We start from the raw sequence: 22,177 nt of genomic DNA, 5'->3' as shown, positions 1-22,177 counted from the left end.
TTCCAAAACATCAGTGATTTCACCATTCTTCCACCGAAGCTTCACCAGAAATTTGATGTTTGTTCTTGCTTCAGTTTATAGAATTCTTGTTGCTCTGATCGAGCTCTTTTCAAACTGATGTCATATTCTTCTCAGTGCCTCAAACTGGATCTTGTTTAGACATATTATAACAAGTTAGCATAAGTTTATTTTGATACAAAAGAAATTTGAAATCCATGTAGTTTTAATATGCGTTTTTTGGAAACAGGATATTCATCTGGTTTGTACATTGCATTTCAGTTTTATATTTTATTTTATAATACTAGTTATGATAGATTATATCTATGCAAAATCACCTTAAAAAGTGAATAGTTCATGAAACAAGAATAACAAATCCAAAGAAAAGATCATGTATTAATTAGAGTGCGAATTGGTCAGTAAAAGTGGCTTAGTAAACAAAAATCAGATTGACAGAATATTTTACCATGTCCTTGTGGAGGAATTAGGTTTATCAGGATAGCTTGGTTGATGATAACTAGGAAATTAATCCAACTGGTCAACTCAGCAAGCTTGTACTTCTAATTTTACCCAACTAGTATATTTGCCCATGAATCAGCATATTTGAGAAAATTTCCTGATCAGTGAACAAGAACTTGTTTTTGTATATAAAGTCTACAGCTTTATTTTACATTGTAGATAAAGTAGCATTTGTATTGTACTTAAAGAAAAAATTTAAACATCGTTTCTTTAAATGTCATGATTACTCACTGATTATTAGGGAAAATACAAATCAAAACCACAATGCACTATCACCTCAAAACCATTAGGACGGCAAACATAAAAAAAAAATAACAAATGTTAGTAAGAATGTGGAAGAAATTGAAACTCTTGTGAATTTTTGATGGGAATGCTAAATGATATAGCCACTATGAAAGACAGTATAGCAGTTTCTCAAAATATTAAAAATAGAATTACCATATGTTTCAGCAAGTATACCTCTGGGTATATATCCAAAAGAATTGAAAGCAGAGCCTCAAAGAGATATTTGCATACTCATGTTCATAACAGCATTATTCACAATAGCCAAAAGGTGGAGGTCACCCAAGTGAACATTGATGAATGGATGAACGAAATAAGATAGAATTTTCCAGAGAAAAAGAAAAAGCTGGAGATATATATATACACACACACACACACATATATATATATACACACACACACACGTATATATATACACACGTGTATATATGTATATATGGGGAGTTGCTCGTTCAGTGGGCATAGAGTTTCATTCTTGAAAGCTAAAAAGGTTCTGGAGATTGATTGCACAGCAATGTAAATATACTTTAAATTACTGAACTGTACCCTTAAAAATGGTTAAGATGGTATCTTTTAAAGTTTTGTTTTTTTAAATCACATTTTAAAAATCCAGGGCTGGAAGAGACATTGTAAGCAAAGAAGACAGTCCTGAGAATCCAAAGACCTTTCTCTGCCACCAGTTAGAGTGGAAAAGACCTTACAGAAAAGATAACATCTTTTCACAAAGAATGAATAGATAAGACTCAAGAGTCAAATGACTAAATGTAGTTGAACAACTGAACCAGAACCCATTTTTTTCTGAGTGCTAGTCCAGGACTTTGTTTCACACACTGCTGTCCTCTTAAGCCTTCAATAATACACAGATCCTCTTTGAGGTGCAAAATTCATGACCTACAGAAGTTTACAAAATGTAATAGGTTCCCTTGTTTGGGACAGAGTGAGAATTATAAATTCACAAGTCAATGATATTAAAGAGAAATTGCAGAGTGACTTTAAAAATAATGAAGATGGTAAATTGTATAATATATGTGTGTTTTACCACATTTTTAAAAGTCAAAACATGCTTTTGATAAAGGATTGAAGATTAGTGTTCTGAAATGCTGAATTTTTAATAGTCACTAGTAGAGTACAGTTTATACTTATTTGTTTTGACTTGTTATCCTTGGTTAATTGTTGCTAGTGTTGGTGGTTGATAGTGATAATGAGATTTTCACATGAATTTTACACTGCGCCACTTGTCCTGAGTGTGGAAATATCAACATTGGTCTGGATTGTGTTTAAATTTTGAAACTGTTGAAAGCTCATTATTCAATTTAAAGTATGTAAACAGCTGCTGCCATGAGATAACAGATTATGCTTTTGGTTAAAATTCTGGGAATCACCCACCAGTTTTTGTTTACTTTTTAATAACCAGAGGCTTATATTTAAAATAGACAAAAAATTAGCAAGTGCATTTTAAATTTAGTAAATTTAGAAGTAACCAACGACAAGTACAATTATGAACTCATACTGTCTCCACTACTAGACATGTTTTATGACTGTCTGAAAGTATCTAAAACAGATTTTGGGAGTTTTCATATAAATTATATTTCTGTTTTAGCAATCAGTCATGGTAATAAAACAATTTGAGGACAAGAGTATTTATATTTGAGTAGCAGAAAAACACAAGAGAAATCTTTGAACCCTCATAGAGTACTAAACAAAATAGAATTTAATTTTACTTGACATCATGTACACACACACATACACACACACATACACACACACTCTTTTTCTATTGTGTTTTTTTTTTTCACCATGGATACCATGGATAAATGCTCAGTAGTAAGACTGTTGAGTTGAAGTGTAGATATGTTTTTAATATTTCTAGTATCATTAGATTGGCTTCCAAAACAACCTTATTATTTTACATTTTCAAGCAAACCACCATGGCATGTGTATACCTGTGTAACAAAACTGCACGTTCTGTACATGTAAACCAGAACTTAAAGTATGTATATGTATGTATGTATATATATATATAAAAAATAATCTTTGCTCACATTTTAACTAACAATATATAATTAATCATCAGTGTTAACTATCTTTATTTAATTTCATTACCTGGATTATTTTGGCTTATTCCTTTTTAAATTTCTTTGGATGATTATTAATTCTTTTGAACATCATTGTGTTTATATTATAGCTTTGTTTTCAATGCTGTAACTTTTTAATGAGTACTACTTTGGCTCATATGTTTGGTATAAGTTATTTTCCCTTTTGTGACTTTCTAGATAATTTCTAACCGCAGTTTTGCATACTTCTTTGATACAAACTTGACCTGTGAATGTAGTTTTACATTTTCAAGTAAGCAACACTTTGATAATCTTTTTGTAATGATTTCTATTTTTATGAGATTATTTCAATAAATGGGATATATCACTTAGGTATTACTAAGTAATAAACCACCCTACTTTAGTGTCCTATAACAGCTCCCCTTTATTATTTCTGTAATTCTGTGAGTTTTTCAGGTGGCTCTTGGGCCAGCTCCGCCTGAGTTCATGTGTGTGGCAGCATGCCTCTGACAGCCAGGCTGGCTAGAGGTTCAAGATAACCTCACCCACACATTTGGCAGTAAGTGCTGGCAGGTGGTTCAGAGGCACTTTAGTGGTTTTCAATGTATCTTCTCATCCTCCAGTAAGCTAGACTGACTTTCAGTAAGCTAGTCTTCTTGCATGCAGGTCTCAGGGAGGTAGTCCATGAGAGTGAAAACTAAACCTAGGTCGTGCCTGTGTGTTCTACTGGTCAAAGCAAGCAATTCACAAGGTCAGTTCAGATTTAGGGGGTAAGGAGACAGACCAACTTTTTTATCAGTCACATTGCAAATAGGCATGCCACCAGAGAGCAGTTCTTCAAGTCTTTGCAAACTATCCATCATGGTAGCCTGTAAAAGACTACTTTTTAAAGTTGTCCATTTTGATTAAAATTTTAAGTATCAGGCCAGGCGCGGTGGCTCACGCCTGTAATCCCAGCACTTTGGGAGGCTGAGGCGGGCGGATCACAAGGTCAGGAGATCCAGACCACGGTGAAACCCCGTCTCTACTAAAAATACAAAAAATTAGCTGGGCGCGGTGGCGGGCGCCTGTAGCCCCAGCTACTCAGGAGGCTGAGGCAGGAGAATGGCGTGAACCCGGGAGGCGGAGCTTGCAGGGAGCCGAGATCGCGCCACTGAACTCTAGCCTGGGCGACACAGCGAGACTCCGTCTCAAAAAAAAATAAATAAATAAAAAATAAAAAAAATTTAAGTATTCCTTGTACATTTGGGGAAAAGTTATCTTTTTGATAAATATAATTTATTATCTCCCTCTGGTTTTTAATTATCTTTGCACTGAATGTTATAATGCTAAATAATATAGTTTCATTAACCATAAAACTAAAACTACAAGAAAAACAATTGGAAATACACAGGAAAAAACAGTAGATATGGGAAATTTTACTCATCTGTATTATTCTATGACATCATATAAACAAAAATGGAGATATTGTAGACTAAAATAATAAAATTATTAAGGATATCCCTTCTTTTCAAGTAGCTATGTTGTATTCACACAAATGACAATACTATTAATCCCTAAAGAAACTCTGATTAAGCTTTGTAAATAGAAATAGTGAGAGAAAATAATCTGAATGCAATACAATAAAATAGAAGTTAGTGAGAAAAATGAAAAAAAATTCTGGAAATTAAAACAAATTAACAAATATCTCTTAAATAACTTTTAAGTCAAATTGGAAATCCAAAGAAAATTTTTAGATTAATTTATATTATTAATATTTTCTAGAAAATAATAAGCACAATATATAAAAACCAATAATAATAAAACACAATACATACCTGATATCATTGAATTTTACTAAGCAATGCTCTTAGGAAATGTAATAGCCTATCAACAAATAAGAAAGGAAATGAATGTTTGAACACTCAACTGAAGAAGTCAGACTAAAGAAAACAACAAAACAAACTTAAGTAGAACGAGACAAATCATAATGATAATAGAACCATCTGCTGATTGCTTACATGACAGTAACAAAGCAGGTAAGTTTTAGCTATTCTTTCAAGAATAAAAGGAGAAATCATATGCATACAATTTTTTTAAATGCGTAACCACAGATACAAAAGAAATGAAAAACCAGATGAGAAACTATTTTGTATAAATTTATCAAGTAAAAACTGAAATCGTTTAAAATGATCTTATACAATAGAATTTAGCTCCATGACACAGGAGTTTTCTTTTTTCTTTCTGACTTTGTTTCTCTCTGTTTTAATTTTTGTATGCCTAGTACCTCGAACAATACTGAGAGTGAATGGTGAATATCCTTCCTCTGCAATTGGTTTACCTACTTTGTTATTTCATTTTTTTTTGTACTCAAGAGAAATGCATGTATACTTCAATTTCCCCTTAATTTTACTGCACAAATTTGTTCATAATATCCTCTTACCTGTTTAGGATCTGTAATAGCTCTAAAATGTCCCTCTTTTAAAATTTCTGTTATTAAATTTCATACTTTCTCTTTTTACTTTGTCTTACTACAAATTATTCATTTTCTTTGTTATTTCAAATAACCAATTTTTAATTCTCTTTATTGTATAGTTATTATTTATTTCACTAATCTCTTTTATATTTTTTACTCCTATCTTTTAGCTTAATTTGTTTTCACCTTTTAACTTGTTAGGGCTTTGTGAACTGTATGCTCAGATTATTTCTTTCCGTTCTTCTTTTTAAACCATGCCATTAAAGATACCATTTTTTTCTCATAAAAATGGCTTTAAATGCATTTTATAAGATTTCATATACTTTATTTTCATCATATCCCAACAACTCTTTCTATATTCAGTAATACCATCAGACATTACCTGGGTCGATTTTTCTCAGCACTTTTCCCTCCCTCCCTCCCTTCCTTCCTTTCTTCCTTCCTTCCTTCCTTCCCTTCCTTTTTCTTTCCAAAAAGCTACCCATACAGATTTTCTCAGCATTTTAACCTATGACTTGATAAGCACTTTCAAACTTTAGTTTCAGGTCTTTCATAGATTAAGAAGCATTATTATTTTCTCCTATAAGTTTTTATGTCATTGCCTCTGTTTAATCTATATCCTCTCCCTCCTTTTTTGTTCCCATTTTTCTTGCATGTGAGTTGCAAAACACTCTGAGTTTTGAGATTTTAATTCTGTTTGAGCCTACAGGCCAGTAACTCAGTGCTCAAAAGTGACCATCCTTTTCTTCAATGCATATGTTAAATTGTTTAATTGAAAACTATAGAGATATTTTTTAGTTCCTAAAAAATTTATTCAGTTTAATCTTAAATCCTCTATTAGTTTTTAAAATTCAAGTTGTCTCCATCCCTTTGTGTTGTGTGGAGGCTGGGATGTTCTGTGCTCTCCTTCTTTGATGGCTTCTCTCTCTTAAACACCTCCTGTGTTTGATTTGATGGCTCAGCTGGGGCAGTCTAGCCTCAGGAGGTGAGAAATCAAGTCCTGTCTAACCCATGAGTCAGGACTGGACTAGCAGGGAACCTTCTAGTCTACTCTGAGGCATTTGGGGGAGACTTTTGTTTCTTGTGATCCTCTGATAGTCTCTCAGCTTTAGGGACATGGAGGACTAACCCTAAACACTTACTTCCTTTGTGGGTGCTCAGAGGCCTAGGAAACTTGGCATATTCCTGTGAGGCTGATGTAGTCACTGCCTGGGGCCCACAGATTTCTGCTCAATCATTCTATCTAAGACCCATTGAGACTTGGGTCTCAGATATAGTACTACAAATACTCTTGAGAAATAAATCTCAAAACATTATTTTTCTCTATCTAGGGCCGATTAGAGCAAAAAGTCCCTCACTAACACCCAATTACCTCTAAGTTCTACTGCAATATGGCTCAGAGAAGAAAGATAATTTACAACTGTCAGTAAAGGAGAAGAAAGATGCATTCATGTTGCAGTTTTCTCAGAATACACTATATCTCTCTTGTTTTTTTCTTAGTTTGAAATTATTCCCTTCTTACATGGAGATGCACAGATTCTGATTTTGCATTTTTTTTTTTCTGAAAGAGGTGACTACATTTATTTTGGTTCCACATAGAAAAGACAGATTCATTAAATACATCTTCACATAATAGTACTTTTTCTTAAGATTCCTAACATATTAAAGAGCTTAAATTATTTAAAAATAACTTTATATTAAAACTGGATATAAGACTCTTCTTAATAAGTGAATTAGTTTTTCTAGCTTGTGGGTGTTGACCTTTTCTCTTTACACCGCAGTTTCAAAAAGTGGACATTTGGAAAAATTCTGAAAGAACATTTAAAACTCTCTTATACAAAGTTCTTTGGTTGTATAAGATTACAATTCTTAAAACTAGCAGAATTAGGATGTCTTTGGATCCTAATCAAACTGCTAATCTAACTAGCAGATTTAGGATGTCTTTGGATGAATTAACACCTAATCTTGTCTCACATTGGCATAAACAGTTAGGAAATAGTATGATCCAAATAACAAGCGTGAAGAGTTGAGTAATCCAGCAGGACAATTACGTCCTAACAGAGCCAGCTTCCCTCCAGAATCATGTTCTCGCCAACAGTGTTTCAGTCTGGGCCTGACGGCAGTTCTCGGTGATCACGGGCAGGCTTGTAATGTCTACTGGGAGAACAGCATCTCTTTCTTGTCAATCTCTTTAAGAATGAGGAACTGTCTCCTAGCAGTTCCCCCCAGAAGACCACCTCACAACCAACTGTAAAAAGCCTGTCTCATTTGTCCACCCTTAGCAATCAGTGGTGATGTGGATGGAGTCATCGTGAGTAGATTTCATGATTAGGACTTCCCTAAAGTGTGAGATTATGTCAGCATCCCACAGAGAGAGATCTAAACAAAGTCGGCTTCTAGATTTGGGGCAAGAAAGATTCTGTTAAGATGGTGAAGCAAAATTGGGCATACAGACGCTTCTTCTGGCTTCAGAGTCTACACTCTTAACCCCATCCTCTTCTCAAAAGTTAATAAGCAAAATTTAAAATAAACCATTAAAATATTTGCAGTCCATTTATTAAATTTAAATTTAAATTTATTTGTTTTATTGATACAAAACAGATGCACATATTTTCAGGATATATGTGAAAATTTGATACATCATATAATACGTAAAGAACAATTCAGGGTAACTGGGATATTAATCACCTTGAATATTTATCTTTTTGTTTTGTGGAAACATTAAAATGATTCTCTTCTAGCTATTTTGAAATGTACAACAGGTTAATGCTAACTATAGTTGCCCTACTAATCTATCAAACATTAGGTTTTATTTTTTCTAACGTTAATCAACCTCTCTTCATCCCTCCACCCTTCTCCCTACTCTTCCTGGCCACTGGTTAGCACCTATCAACTCTCTATATTCATAAGAACTACCTTTTTAGCTCCCACATATAAATGAGAACATGTGATATTTGTCTTTTTATGCTTGGCTTATTTCACTTAGCATAATGACCTCTAGCTGGTGAGAATGTGGAGAAAGGGAACGCTGGTGCACTGTTAATGGGAATGTAAATTTAGTACAACCACTATGGAAAACAGTATGGAGGTTCCTCAAAAAACTAAAAATAGAACTACCATACTTGAGCAATTCCATCACTAGGTCTATAAAGAAAGCAATCAGTGTATCAAAGAAATATCCCCATGTTGATTCAGCACTATTCACAATAGCCAAAATATGGAATCAACCTAAGTGCCCATCAGTAGATGAATGAATTTTTAAAATGTGGTATAACACAGTGGACTACTATTCAGCCATAAAAAAAACCCGGATGAACCTGGAGGGCATTATATTAAGTGAAATAAGCTAGGCACAGAGAGACAAATACTGTGTAATCTCACTTACATGTACAATCTTAAAAAGTTGGTTTTATAGAAGTAGAGAGTAGGAGAGTGGTTACCAGAGGTATTGGGGTGGAGGTTTGTCACCTGGTACAAAGTCAGGGTTAGATAGGAAGAACGATTTTCAGTGTTCCGTTGTACAGTAGGGCGGCTATTGTTAACAATAATATATTACATATTTCAATAGAGCTAGAAGACAGGATTTTCAATGTTCTCACCAGATAGAAATGATAAATGTCTAAGGTGATAGATATGTTAATTTTCCTAATTTGATCGTTACACATTGTATACATATATCCAAACATAACACTGTATCTCATATGTAATATGTGAATTAAATTTTTTTAAATTAAAAATTGTATACAGTGATTAACATTTCACCTTTCAAATCAAGTTTAACTATATAATAACTTACTGCACATACTCTCTCTCCATTATATATAGTGTGTATATCTGTACGTTTTTATATATATTATTTTATGTATATATGTATAATATTTCTACCGGAAAAAAGCATATTTTCCTGAAATGCAATACTTAACCTATATCATGCTATTTTCCATATTCTGAGTGCTTTAGGATGCCAATTTTATCTAGATATACTTTTAGGTACATTTACAGATCTAAAAGAGCTGTTGTCGCCATGCTTGACTGGTCTAAATCCTTTTAAAAACACCCTTTTCCTCAAAGAAAAGGGGCATAGGAGAGATTCCTCAAACCTGTAATTCTTTATAGCACTATTTAGCCAGAAATTTATAATTCATTTTTTAAAATATTTTTGAGGTTGTCAGTGTAAGAACGTAGTCAGAGAGTGAATGTTTATTTTCTGCTGTTTCTGACTCCCGGACAAACTCACAAGTTATATTCTTTTCAACCCCATCTGCCTATTTCTGAGTGGATAGAACAGTTTCGTCAATCACAAAGCACTAGTATCTCAGTTTGTTGATTGAATGACAGAAGAATGCTTTACACTTACATTGAGAAAAAGATGTGTGTAAAAAGCAGCTAAACACTGTCAGTAAACACTGAATATAGTATAAGAAGATCGCTGCACAATCTGGCTCAGATACCGTGGTCTTTTGTCCCTGAATAAACTTGTGATGTGGTGTATTATTCAATGAACGTGAATATACTTCTTGTTTAACAGAATTTCTGTTAAATTATTGCCAAACCATTTCCTCTTCAGGAAACAGATTCTCGATTTGTGGAGTAATAACTTCCTTTTGTTCATCGAATAAGAGATTGAAGAGTCATGAATGTCACTTTGTTTTCTACCTGTCTTTAGAGAAAATGCAACTGTCAGATCCCTGTGGAGGACGTGCACATTGCCATCCCTGCTTGCTGTCCCTCTGGCCAGAGGGACACCACGGCTGCCCTTCGTGGAAGAAGCACTTGCCCATTTTATGCATGGTACTGCTCGTTGCCGCAACAAACATCGGCCACTGGTTTAAAAATGGCTGAGTGTAGGCTGTCCAGTGACTTTCTTTTGAGATGGTCAGGCATGAAAGTCTCTGCCCAACAGAGTGACGAAGGCAGAGAGAATTCCCTAAAGCAGTCAAATCATTCCCTGTCTTCAAAATTTTCTCTGAGGGATATGGAGGGGAATGACTCACCAGAAGTGGGAGAATGTCAACGGACGGAGAGAAGCAGTGGCTACGGGAAACCCTGAGCGAAACGCAGAGAGAAGTTGCTTTCTAGCACTGCCTTGCATCCTTTCATTTCTGCATGTATTTAGGTCATAAGAATACACAAACACATAATCTGAAGGATCTCAATTACTTTCAGTAAGAAGGCCTTCATACAATCTTCATACGAATTCCATTTTTTATGGCAAGGTTGCTCCGTATGACTCACCCTAATTGATCTGGAACAAGAACTGACAGAAAAGAATTGTACTGTGTCATGCCTGATGCAAAAGGATTTACAAACATCCTTATAAAAGAAGACTTCCACCTGGAAGATGGAAGGACCTCTTATCTATGTACCTGTTAGACTGGGGCACAGTCACCTTATTGTGGGAGTTATAGGTAAGAGAAATTAGAGAGCAGCCTATTTTTGAGGCCAGGATAATGATAATAACGAGTTATTTTAAAAAGATCTTGGAAACTTGCAGATGCAAAGGAAAAAAAAGAACAGTCCTAATGGTAAAAACAAGGAAGTCTGACTGCGTCATTTTGTAGTGAGACAATGAGGAAATGGGAACTCATCAGAGGGTAACTGGGTGGCGCCTGTAAAAGTGAAGATGTGCTTATCCCTCAGCAGACATTTGCTGGGAAACCCTTGCAGATGTTACAAGCACAGTTGTAGAAAATGTCTATTAGAGCACTGTTTGTAACTGAAAAATGTTTCATTCATACTTTGAATGTAAAGAATAAAAGTGAATGAAAAACTGGAAGCATCACACTGTGCTTTTGATTTGCATTTCCCCAATCATTTAGTACAACCACCGTGAAAAACAGTGTGGAGATTCCTTAAATAACTAAAAGTAGAACTACCATTTGATCCAGCAGTCCCACTACTGGGTATCTACCCAGAAGAAAATAAGTCGTTATATGAAAAACATACTTGCACACACATATATATGGCAGCACAATTCACAATTGCAAAAATGTAGAACCAGCCCAAGAGCCCGTCAATCAATGAGTGGATAAAGAAACTGTGGTACATATATATAATGGAATACTACTCACCCATAAAAAGGAATGAATTAATGGCGTTCACATCAGCCTGGATGGGATTGGAGACTATTATTCTAAGTGAAGTAACTCAGGAATGGAAAACCAAACATTGCATGTTCTAACTCATAGTGAGAGCTCAATTGCAAGGATGCAAAGGCATAAGAATGATATAATGGACTTTAGGGACTCAGGGGAAAGGGTGGGAGGGGTGTGAGGAATAAAAGACTAAAAATTGGGCTCAAAGTCTATACTGCTCGGGTGATGGGTGCACCAAAATTTCACAAATCACCACTAAATAACTTAATCATGTAATCAAATACCACCTATTCCCCCAAAACCTGTGGAAATAATTTTTTTTTTAAATGGAAGCATCCAAAGTGTAATTTGTTTCCACATTCTTGTAAGCCTCATTACGTATCTCAGGGACAGTTAATACCGTCATACGAATTCAGAGGTGAGGAAATGGAATCACAGAGAGTTTAAGTACTTTGCCTAAGGAGAGTGAGGGGTGAGGCAGGATTTGCAGTCTAGAAGCCTGGGTCTAGAGTTCTCCACTCTGCACTATGTTATTTCTGTAAATTTCTTACTGAAGACTGTATGGAAATGTAGAGTGAGACAGAACTAAAGCTCACCAGTCTTAGTCCATAGGGGAGTAGTGACTACCCAGGGCTTGCTAAGTGCTCAGTAATGTTAATTGAAAGATCAATCAATATTTCAATGCTGGGGCAAAGAGTGAGAAACTGGGGAATGTCCAGGAACCAGCTATCAGGATAAGGCAGGACTAGAATTAATGCAATAGTCCTCACAGGTCCCCAAGTCAACAACAGAAAAATCAAAAGCTAAGGTGGCTCTTGTTTGATCAAGGACCTCTTGTATACTGACCTGTTAGGCTGCCGCACAGTCAACATGGGAGTTGTAGAAAAGCTACTTGAGAGTGGTTGATGGTAGCAGTCAGGCATTTGGAGCTGGAGAGAAGGCTGATTCTCCTCAACTAGTATCAGACTGAGTAGGGACTTAAAGCTTCAGAAGTCTGAGCAGCAAAGCTGAGACCAGGCTCCTCGGGACAGGCCATTCATATGCATGATAGAGTTTCAGTGATGAGTCTCAGAAGAAAAAAGTTTATGCATGTTTTCCTTAAAAATATGGTCACTTATATTTAGGGAATCCTTCAGATAGCTAATCTAAATATGTCTGTAAAATGTAGTCTCATTCTTTTTATGACATTATTAGTATAATAATATGAATATTTCCCAGTGGACTTACTTCCACACTTCCTTCAAGGATTCTCCATTTTAGTTCATACTTGAAGACTGTTAATAAATCACTCTCTAGCTAAGAACAAGTCAATGCTAAAGCACTTAGCTTATGTGACCTTCACATTAATTATTTTTATGACAGCAGCAGGAACTTTCAGCTGCTTTTCCCCCTTCCTTATGAAGCCACGTGGCCCCAAGCAGACACAGTTCCCTTACTATGCTTAATGGTGGGCTTCTTAGACCTGTGCATATCTTAAAAGCTTTCCCTTGAAGGTGCCAATCCAAACTCCAAGTTTCCCCAGCAGATTTAAGGGGCTTTAAATCTACTTGAGCGTGAGTGTTGTGAGATGACTTTGAAATTCTTACAAAAACTGAAAGTGAAATGAGGAAGACAGATTGAGCAATCCAATTGGAGGGTAAATGCCAGCAAACCTACTGTACAGTAGGGGTAGAGATGCAGAAAGGCAGAAAGAAGAAAATTCAGGAGAACTCTCCTGAGGGGTGAGCCAAGCCCTGCCATGTAGTGCACACAGGACATCAACAAACACAGATAACAGGAAATGATCCATTCCCTGTGGTCACTTATTCTAAAGGCCCCAACCTTCAAAGTTCAAGTGGTGATATGGATGACTCCACAGAAAGGGAGCAGTCACGCCTTACTTCTTGCCTTAAGAAAAGAGAAGAAATGAAACTGAAGGAGTGTGTTTCCATCCTCCCACAGAAGGAAAGCCCCTCTGTTCGATCCTCCAAAGACGGAAAGCTGCTGGCTGCAGCCTTGCTGCTGGCACTGCTGTCTTGCTGCCTCACAGTGGTGTCTTTCTACCAGGTGGTCGCCCTGCAAGGGGACCTGGCCAGCCTCCAGGCAGAGCTGCAGGGCCACCACGCGGAGAAGCTGCCAGCAAGAGCAAGAGCCCCCAAGGCCGGTCTGGGGGAAGCTCCAGCTGTCACCGCAGGACTGAAAGTGAGTTTGCAGCAGCTGCAAGCCTCAGGCAAGATCCTGCCTACACTGCTGCCTCTCCCTCGCCTCAGCTGTCTTTCCAATAATGTGGAATTTTTCTGTTCATAGATCTTTGAACCACCAGCTCCAGGAGAAGGCAACTCCAGTCAGAGCAGCAGAAATAAGCGTGCTATTCAGGGTGCAGAAGAAACAGGTATGTTTTGGGCGCAGACACTCCCTTAGGAGTCAGAGATTAGAGAAAAACATCTAGTGTGGGGGAGCTAGAGGTGAGTATCCCCTCTATGAACCTATTAAATAGAGACTATAAAATTTGCCATCCAAAGCAGACATTGCTTTAGAGCAAAGCCCCAGCACTGGCAAATGTAATAGGCTACATGGGTGTGCTTTTTCCTCCAATGAGCAGATGGTGTGAGTGGAAGCATTTCTCTGTGCATGTGTAAGTATTTATCTGTGCATTAAGCACAGAGGAGGTAAAAGGGCCATATGTGTTTCCTCAAGTAGATAATGCCCTCCCATGTGAGAAGCATTATTCATCGTTCCAGAAAAATCAAAAAAAGCCCTACGTGTTAGATTTAGACTTTGCTTATCTCGGTCATAGAAAGTGATAGACATCTATTTTCTGAATGTGCATTACATGTTGTGAAACCAGGTAAAGGTTGTAATGAAAGGCCCTGTATGTTGTGCTTTAATTTTATTTGTTAAAAAGGTTATTTTACACACACATACGCGCGCACACGCACACACACAGATTTTAAAGCTTTTCTTTAAGGTATGCTTTTCCAGGAGATCCATGCATTTATCATCTTCTTATCATCATCCTTTAGTGATTTCTGACTTTCTTCATGTTCTGCTCGTTCTCCAGAACTCTACAGAGTTGGTAGGGCCTACCAAAATGATCAGCTCTAGTTCTTTCATTTGAAGGTGAAGAAAAGAGCCTTTGTATTACATTTATTAAATTATAATGTAACAACTTCTTGATATTATTGTCCTTCTATTAAATATATTGAAAGAATCTTTTTGAACACCTGGAACGTATCGTACAGCTATAGACCAGAATAGGCATTTTCAAACATACTATTTTGTTTAACCTTCGCAGTGGCTCTATGAAGTCCACAGAATACGTGCAATAATTTATGTGTATTTTCACTTCTGGAGAGAATTACGTAAGAAACGTAGTGAGAGATAGACCAGGGACCCTTCCATCTCTGTCTCTCTCTCTCTCTCTCTCTCTCTCTCTCACACACACACACACACACACACATGTGAGGTACCCTGACTATAAATTTATTTTTTGACTATATGCTTTATTCATAAAAAAATTGTTTTTTATTTTATAAAACCGTAATTTTTGGTATCTGGTTATTATATCTTTGTACCAGTGATCAGGAATAACTGGGCTTAAACTAGGAAACATGCACATTTTTATTATTTTAACACATCAATTATTTTTATTGTTTGCACTTTATAATCTATATTTCTGACATAATTGAAAATAATATGAAATATATACTATGGCATTTTTTTGTTTTGACTTATACAATAAGGATTTTTCCTATTTCTAAGTATTTTTCATATATCTGTATAAATTTATCTAACAATTGTTTTAGTTATTTCTATTCTCTTTGTTATAATAAAACGTGCAAAAGTTTTGTACAGAATTCTTTTATTTCTGTGAAATTATATATTCCATATAAAATCCATATAGTGAAATAGCTGAGCTAGGGAGAAGAAACATCTTCATCATCCTTGTTTCCAACTGCCATATTGTTTTCCAAATGAGTTACACATGCAATCAAAAATGTGGCGTACCAGTTCTCCACATTCTTGCTAGCATGTTATTTTTAAAATGTATTTTGACTAGTTTAGTAGTTGTAAAACAGTATCTCACATTTACTAATATGAATAAACTTTCTGTTTGTTTACTAATATGAATAAACTTTCTGCATATTTTGATTATTTATAGTTTTATCTTTTGCTTGTTTACTAATATGAATAAACTTTCTGCATATTTTGATTATTTATAGTTTTATCTTTTGCAAATTTTTATTTATAACTGTCTCCAGTTGTCTGTCCCATGTTTTTATAATTTTGGATAAGCTCTTCCTAATTAGATATATTGATTATTGATCAAAATTTTGATGTAAATATTTTAACGGTTTTGCTGCTTTTTTTACTTGAACATTTTGCATTTCTTTATAGTAAAGCGATAATCTGTAAAAAATTTTCCCTAATATTAAAGCTAAAAATACATTTGTTCATGATTTGTTAAGTAGTTGACTCCCCGCCACTTTGACTTTTTGATAGTTGAGTGTTTTGTTTTAACTCATTAGTCCTTCTGTTGTTTATTTTGATGAATCATCTCGCATTGGCTTTAACTTCCCCCTCTGTCTTTCTTCCTTCCAAACTGCTATCGCAACCAAATGTATTAAATAGTTCTTTGTAACTCCTTGGTGTTGAAAAGCTTACTGTGTTTCATTCAGTTCCTCATAAGAGTTGAATCTATGTGAGACTCTTTTTTTTCATTGATTAATTATTCTATTTATATGCTTTAAATAATCTTTTTAAGGTCATTTGTATTATAAGAGGCTTCAATAACTAGTAGGGTCAGGATTCTTCAATCTCCTTAACCTTCACTGCTAGTATCCTCCTGTTTCTAAATACTAGTTTTAAAAATAAACTTTAACTTTACAATTTAAAAAAAGGTGTAGACTCATTTCAGCAGATTGAAGAAGGAAAAAAATAATAGAGTAGGAAAGAAATATCTTCTTGGGTCACGTTGTCCCAAATTTGTCCTATTAATACTTTCATGTATTTGTGTTTTAATGGTATCCAGGAATAGTATACTGATGAGAATCTCTCACCAAATGATTTGCAATTTGTAGATTCAAACAAAGTGGAAAAACATGTACCCAGTTTTCCACAGCCCAGAAGTAGTTACTATAATTATTTCATGGTTTGTCCTAGAATTTTTAGTAAACCTTGATACAGTGTGCAGATAGGTATATATTGCACACAGTTGAGACTTGAACAACACAAGTTTTAACAGCATGGGTACACTTACAGGTGGATTTTTTTTTCAATAAACCTATTGGAAAATTGTTTGTAGATTTGCAGTAACTTGAAAAAACTCATGGAAGAACTGTGTATCCTTGAAATGTTGAAAATATTAAGATTAATTAGCCATGTCATGAATGGATAAAATATATGTAGATACTAGTGTATTTTCTTATTACTATCATAAAATATACACAACAGTTAAAAATTCTCAAAACATATGCATACAAACAGACTGTACATGGCGCCATTTGTAGTCTAGAGAAATGGAAACAAACATAAACATGCAGTATTAAGTCATAACTGCATAAAATTAACTGTGGTACATATTGTACTACTGTAATAATTTCATAGCCACCTCCTGTTGCTACTGCAGTGAGCTCAAGTGGTGTATCTGCTTAAAACACCATGTGATGCTCATCATCTCTGCATGAGCCAGTTGTATCTCCGATAAATTGGGAATTGCAGTAAGAATGATTTCTCATTATTTGTGTGTATTTTTCATCTTGCTTAATGCAATATCATAAACCTTGAATAACACCATGAGACCTATGGAAAGTGCGACTAATGATGCTGGAAATGCTCCCAAGAAGCAAAGAAGGGTCATGACATTATAGCTGACCCTTGAACAACACAGGTTTGAACTGCGAGGGTTCACTTATATGTGGATATTCTTCCACTTTTCACCCTTGAGACAACAAGACTACCCCCTCCTTTCCCTCCTCCCCCTTAGCTCACTCAATGTGAAGAATGAAGAACTCTCTAATGATCCACTTCCACTTAATGAATGGTAAATGCCTCTTCTCTTCCTTATGATTTTTTAAGTAACATTTTCTTTTCTCTATCTTACTTTATTGTAAGAATACACTACATAATACATACAATTTATGAAATACGTATTGATTGAGTTTTTGTTATCAGAAAGGCTTCTGGTCAACAGTGGGCTGTTCGTAGTTAAGATTTTGGGAGTCAAAAGTTAAGCACAAATTTTTGACTGCATGGGACCAGTGACCCTAACTCCTGTGTTATTCAAGGATCAACTGTATTTGTTCATATATGTATATGAACAAATATATATATATTTATACAAATATATATACGTAAATATATATTCACACAAATATATATACATAAATATATATTCATACATATATACACAAATATATATATGTGTGTGTGTATATATATAGTGTATGTGTTACATGTATATACTCAAATAGGACATAGTATGGACACTCATAACATTCATAAATCCAAGGTGGAAGGTTTGAAGATAAGAATCTTAATGACAGGTGATGTCTACTATTCCTTGTTAATAAAATTATGAAATTCATTTGAATGTTGCTCTAGATACTATTCTTTGGTGGAGGGAAAATTTATTTTGTTTAGCATACTCCAAAATTAATGTTTATATTCCCAAAAAAGTTGTAACACAAGGACTTTTTTTAGTAGAAATTTTTTGGCATTGAGAAAATTCTATGCAGCTTTCTTTGATTTTTGTTTTCATTCAAGTTCTGATTTATTTTCAATAGGACTCAAAACCGTAAGTTGTCCTTTTTACTTTTAAAGTGTTTATTTATGTTCATGTTTATTAATTGTCTACATGTTTTAGAACCAAGTATTTTTATTGGAACTTCACACAAACTGTAGATGAAGGGAGGGGAATTACCATCAGCCAACATGTCCCAGTGATACTCTCTTCCAGGCATCCCATGGGTAAACAGTGATTTTACTTAATTTCTTAATTTTACAATTTAGTACTTTGGCTTTAGTTTTGTTTTTCTTAATTACTTTGTGTTTCAAACCAAAATCTCATTAAGCTTAATGCATTTCATAATACCATTTTTGATTGTAGTATAATAAACAGAAATGTGGGGAAATCCAGGATTAAAAAATTGCCAAATAGCTCATATTAGCCAAAAATTCACTTTTAAGCCCATAACTCTGTTTGGAGATATTCCCAATTTAAAAAATAACTAAAACAATATGGCTTTGAAAATATTACATAATAAAATTTATTTACAAATGGAATCATGAAGATCCACATTTTGAACATCACTTAACTATAATTTTATTAATTTTAAGAACCTAAAGATAAACGTCTTTAGAGTCTGTCAAGAAAGTGAATTGCTTCAAATGGGTTATCACTGACCTAAAAAGGTTCATTGTTAAAATTAGGTAACCTTTGTATTTTCTTTCCTGTTAATTAATAACTATTGGAAATTTATGTGTTTTAGGTTACAGAAAGACAAAATTATTTTTATTGATAATGTTTATTATAATTGTCTCAATTATAATAATAAAATAATGGTAAAAACATGAACAATTCAAAGTAATGTAAAGCCAGAATAGAAAAAATTGTCCATAGTTTACCTTCCAAATAATTATTGTGAGATTTTGGTCAATCTACTTTAAGTTATATTTTTCTTCATTTTTAAGTGAGCTTGGGATTGTGTAAGAATTACACACAGCTTGCGAAGAGTACAGAGTGTTGGCATGTACCCCATCCAGCTTCCCTAATCCTAACATCTTATATGACGGTGGTATTTCATTACAAAAAGGAAACCAACATTGAGACGTAACTATTAGCTAAATTCTACACTTAATTTGAATTTCACGAGTTTTTCCACTAATGATTTTATGTTTTAGGATCCATCAGGATATCACACTGTATTTACCATTTCTTAAATTAAAATTTTGAATGTAGCATATATAAACAAACACCTAATATTATAACTTAAGTTTTCTATAGGATAAACCTTTCTAGTTGCTAAAAGTAAAGATACCAATACTATTTTTGAGTCTTCTTTTTTGAAATCCAAAGTCCAACTCCTTTGCAAGGAAAGATGAGATGTCTGACCAGTCTGTAATGTCCAGTCTTTGCCCGGTTGGCATTTCTGGCTTAGCTGTGAGTTCCAGGCTGTAACATGAGTGTTGGAAGCATGCAGTGTAGAACTTGACCATCCAGCCCTTATCAAAATTAGTCTAACTTGAGCCTCTTACCCAGCAAGGGTGTGTTCCTTCGTGGAACAGAACCAGCTGGCTGCTGCTTAGGCGATCTTTGACCAGAGCTTTCCCTGAGAGTTATTTTTTCTTTTCCCCTGCTTCAATACTGAGACTTTTTTTCAATGTTGCAACAACTGTCTTCTGCTCAATTTCTGGAAAAGTATTTAAAATTGAAAACACTGACCTTCCAACCAAATCTTTGACCTGTTCTTGTTAAGCTTGAGATTTTGGGAAACGGAAGAGCTAGGAAACAAATCATTCCACACAGCCAAATGTGATATAATGTCTCTTTTACACAATCTTACATTATCGTGAGTTGAAGAGAAACAGAAAAATGATAGTACATATAGTTAATTAGCAAATTAAAATACCAAAAAATGGTAAATATGTTGAAAACGTTAAATGGTTAGGGCCAGGTAATGGGTATCAGGAATGTGAAGGGTGAGGAAGGGAAAGAAGTGTGGCTCCATTTTGAATGGAGAGGCCAGGTTAATTAAGCCCTTCTGTCTCTTCTTGAAAGCTCAATAATTCTTTATACTTTTGACTTATTTTTTTTTTAACTTTGCAGACATGGGTAGGTGATTTTTTAAATAAATTCAAAATGTTTATGCCTGTGTTGTTTTTATCAATACTTCCATGTGAATGGAAAATGTTAGTTTTAATGCTTATTCTTTTTATAGATCAACTCCTACTTAAAAGAACTGCATTGAGCAGCTGCATTTTTGTCGTGGCGATATATTTTTTTAAAAGACACTAACGTTTCTGAAGAGTTAGAGAAAGAGAAGGTTTCTCTTCGAATAGATTTGTCACCCACTGTTTCTGCAAATATCTGAGGTAGGCACTCCATAATATACAGAGAAGAGGAGAGCAATGTAACAATTATTAAGCATGTTTCAGGTGCAAACACTGTGTTGGGCTCTGGGAACGTATATCATTTAACTTCTGAACAACTCTGTTAGCTGGGCATTATTGTTTTCGTTTTAGATGAGAAAACTGCAACCCAGAAAATAAATTGCCTCTCTCAGCAAGCTAATTAATAGTTGGAGAAGTTAAGCCAAATTGATGCAAAATTTAAAAGAACAATAAAATAGATGTTACTTACAATTCATAAAACACATCTAAATTATGACTTCAGTCTATTTTCGCAACAGTATGAAATGGATATTGCTATTCCCATTGTTACAGGACCCAAAACTTACCCAAAGTTAATCTTTGGGTCGAGGGTTTCTGTACGATGGTCCCTTCTGTGGTTACCAGAGAAATGTTACGGGAAAGGAGTCCTGATCCGGACCCCCAGAGAGGGTTCTTGGATCTCATGCAAGAAAGAATTCAGGGCAAATCCACAGAGTGAAAGCAAGTTTATTAGGAAAGTAAAGGACTAAAAGAATGCCTACTCCGTAGACAGAGCAGCCCCGAGGGCTGCTAGTTGCCCATTTTTATGGCTATTTCTTGATGATATGCTAAACAAGGGGTGGATTATTCATGCCTCCCCTTTTTAGACCATATAGGGTAACTTCCTGACGTTGCCATGGCATCTGTAAACGATCATGACGCTGGTGGGAGTGTGGCAGTGAGAACCACCAGAGGTCACTCCTCACCATCTTGGTTTTGGTGGGTTTTGACTGGCTTCTTTACTGCAATCTGTTTTGTCAGCAACGTCTTTATGACCTGTATTTTGTGCTGACCTCCTATCTCATTCTGTGACTTAGAATGCCTTCACCATCTGGGAATGCAGCCCACTAGGTCTCAGTTATTTTACCCAGCTCCTATTCAAGATGGGGTTGCTCTGGTTCACATGTCTCTGACATCATTATACAGATTTAAAATGCTTCAAAATTAAGTGTCAAACTCATGGTTTGACGACTAATTGATTGGAGAGGTAAGATTTGAATTCATTATCTATTGACTGTAAATTCTGATTTTTTTCAATGATAATAGCTGTACATGCTTAATTTTCAAATGTGACACCAGATTTGAGAAAAAGTATTGGGTCTGACAAGCTCCAGGGTATTACGATTATTGCTAGTGAGAGAGACATCAAGTTGAGGAATCAGAGAATGCTGTTAGTGGTAGAGATCACAGACTGCGAGATTATCTAGACCGTGGTCAAGAGAGCTGAAGTGGGTTTGAAGATGGAGCAGACTTGGGTAAGAGGACAGAATATCTGAGGTAATGAGGACAAGGTAGAAATAGGAAACAGAAATAATTCAAGAAAAGGTCTTGTTTTAGTAGGCATAGAGGCTTATCCCATGCAAACATCTTTATATTATCCCTTTCCTCTTCTAAATTTGTAAATTTTTCCAAGTGCTGATCTGTTGAAGAGTTTTTGCAAATGCAAGCTTTCTTCCTCCCCACTCCCCTCCTCCGCTTCTGCTCCTCTCCTCCTCCGCCTCTGCTCCTCTCCTCCTCTTCTTCCTCCTCCTCCCCTTCTCTTCTTCCTCCTCCTCCCCTTCTCTTCTTCCTCCTCTTCCACTTCTCCCTCCTCCTCCCCTCCTCTCCCTCCTCCTCCCCTCCTCTCCCTTCCCTCTCTCCTCTCT

The 22,177-nt window shown here is 35.3% G+C and overlaps 1 protein-coding gene across 2 annotated transcripts in view; it reads left to right on the top strand.

Annotated features, from left to right (window-relative positions):
- Positions 1 to 12,876: 12,876 nt before the first annotated feature.
- TNFSF13B (tumor necrosis factor (ligand) superfamily, member 13b) overlaps positions 12,877 to 22,177 on the top strand; it is a 37,606-nt gene continuing 28,305 nt past the window's right edge. For both annotated transcript variants that reach the window (XM_011966246.1, XM_011966245.1), the window contains exons 1-2: positions 12,877 to 13,583; positions 13,689 to 13,773. In XM_011966246.1, coding sequence (XP_011821636.1) covers positions 13,245 to 13,583; positions 13,689 to 13,773 — 424 coding nt within the window. In that variant the 5' untranslated portion in view covers positions 12,877 to 13,244. The remainder of the gene's footprint in view (positions 13,584 to 13,688; positions 13,774 to 22,177) is intronic.

Source organism: Mandrillus leucophaeus, unplaced genomic scaffold, assembly GCF_000951045.1.
Source record: "Mandrillus leucophaeus isolate KB7577 unplaced genomic scaffold, Mleu.le_1.0 Scaffold750, whole genome shotgun sequence".
Classification (NCBI taxonomy): Eukaryota; Metazoa; Chordata; class Mammalia; order Primates; family Cercopithecidae; genus Mandrillus; species Mandrillus leucophaeus.
The sequence above is the reverse complement of the archived record's forward strand: the minus strand, read 5'-3'. Positions and strand labels throughout refer to the sequence as shown.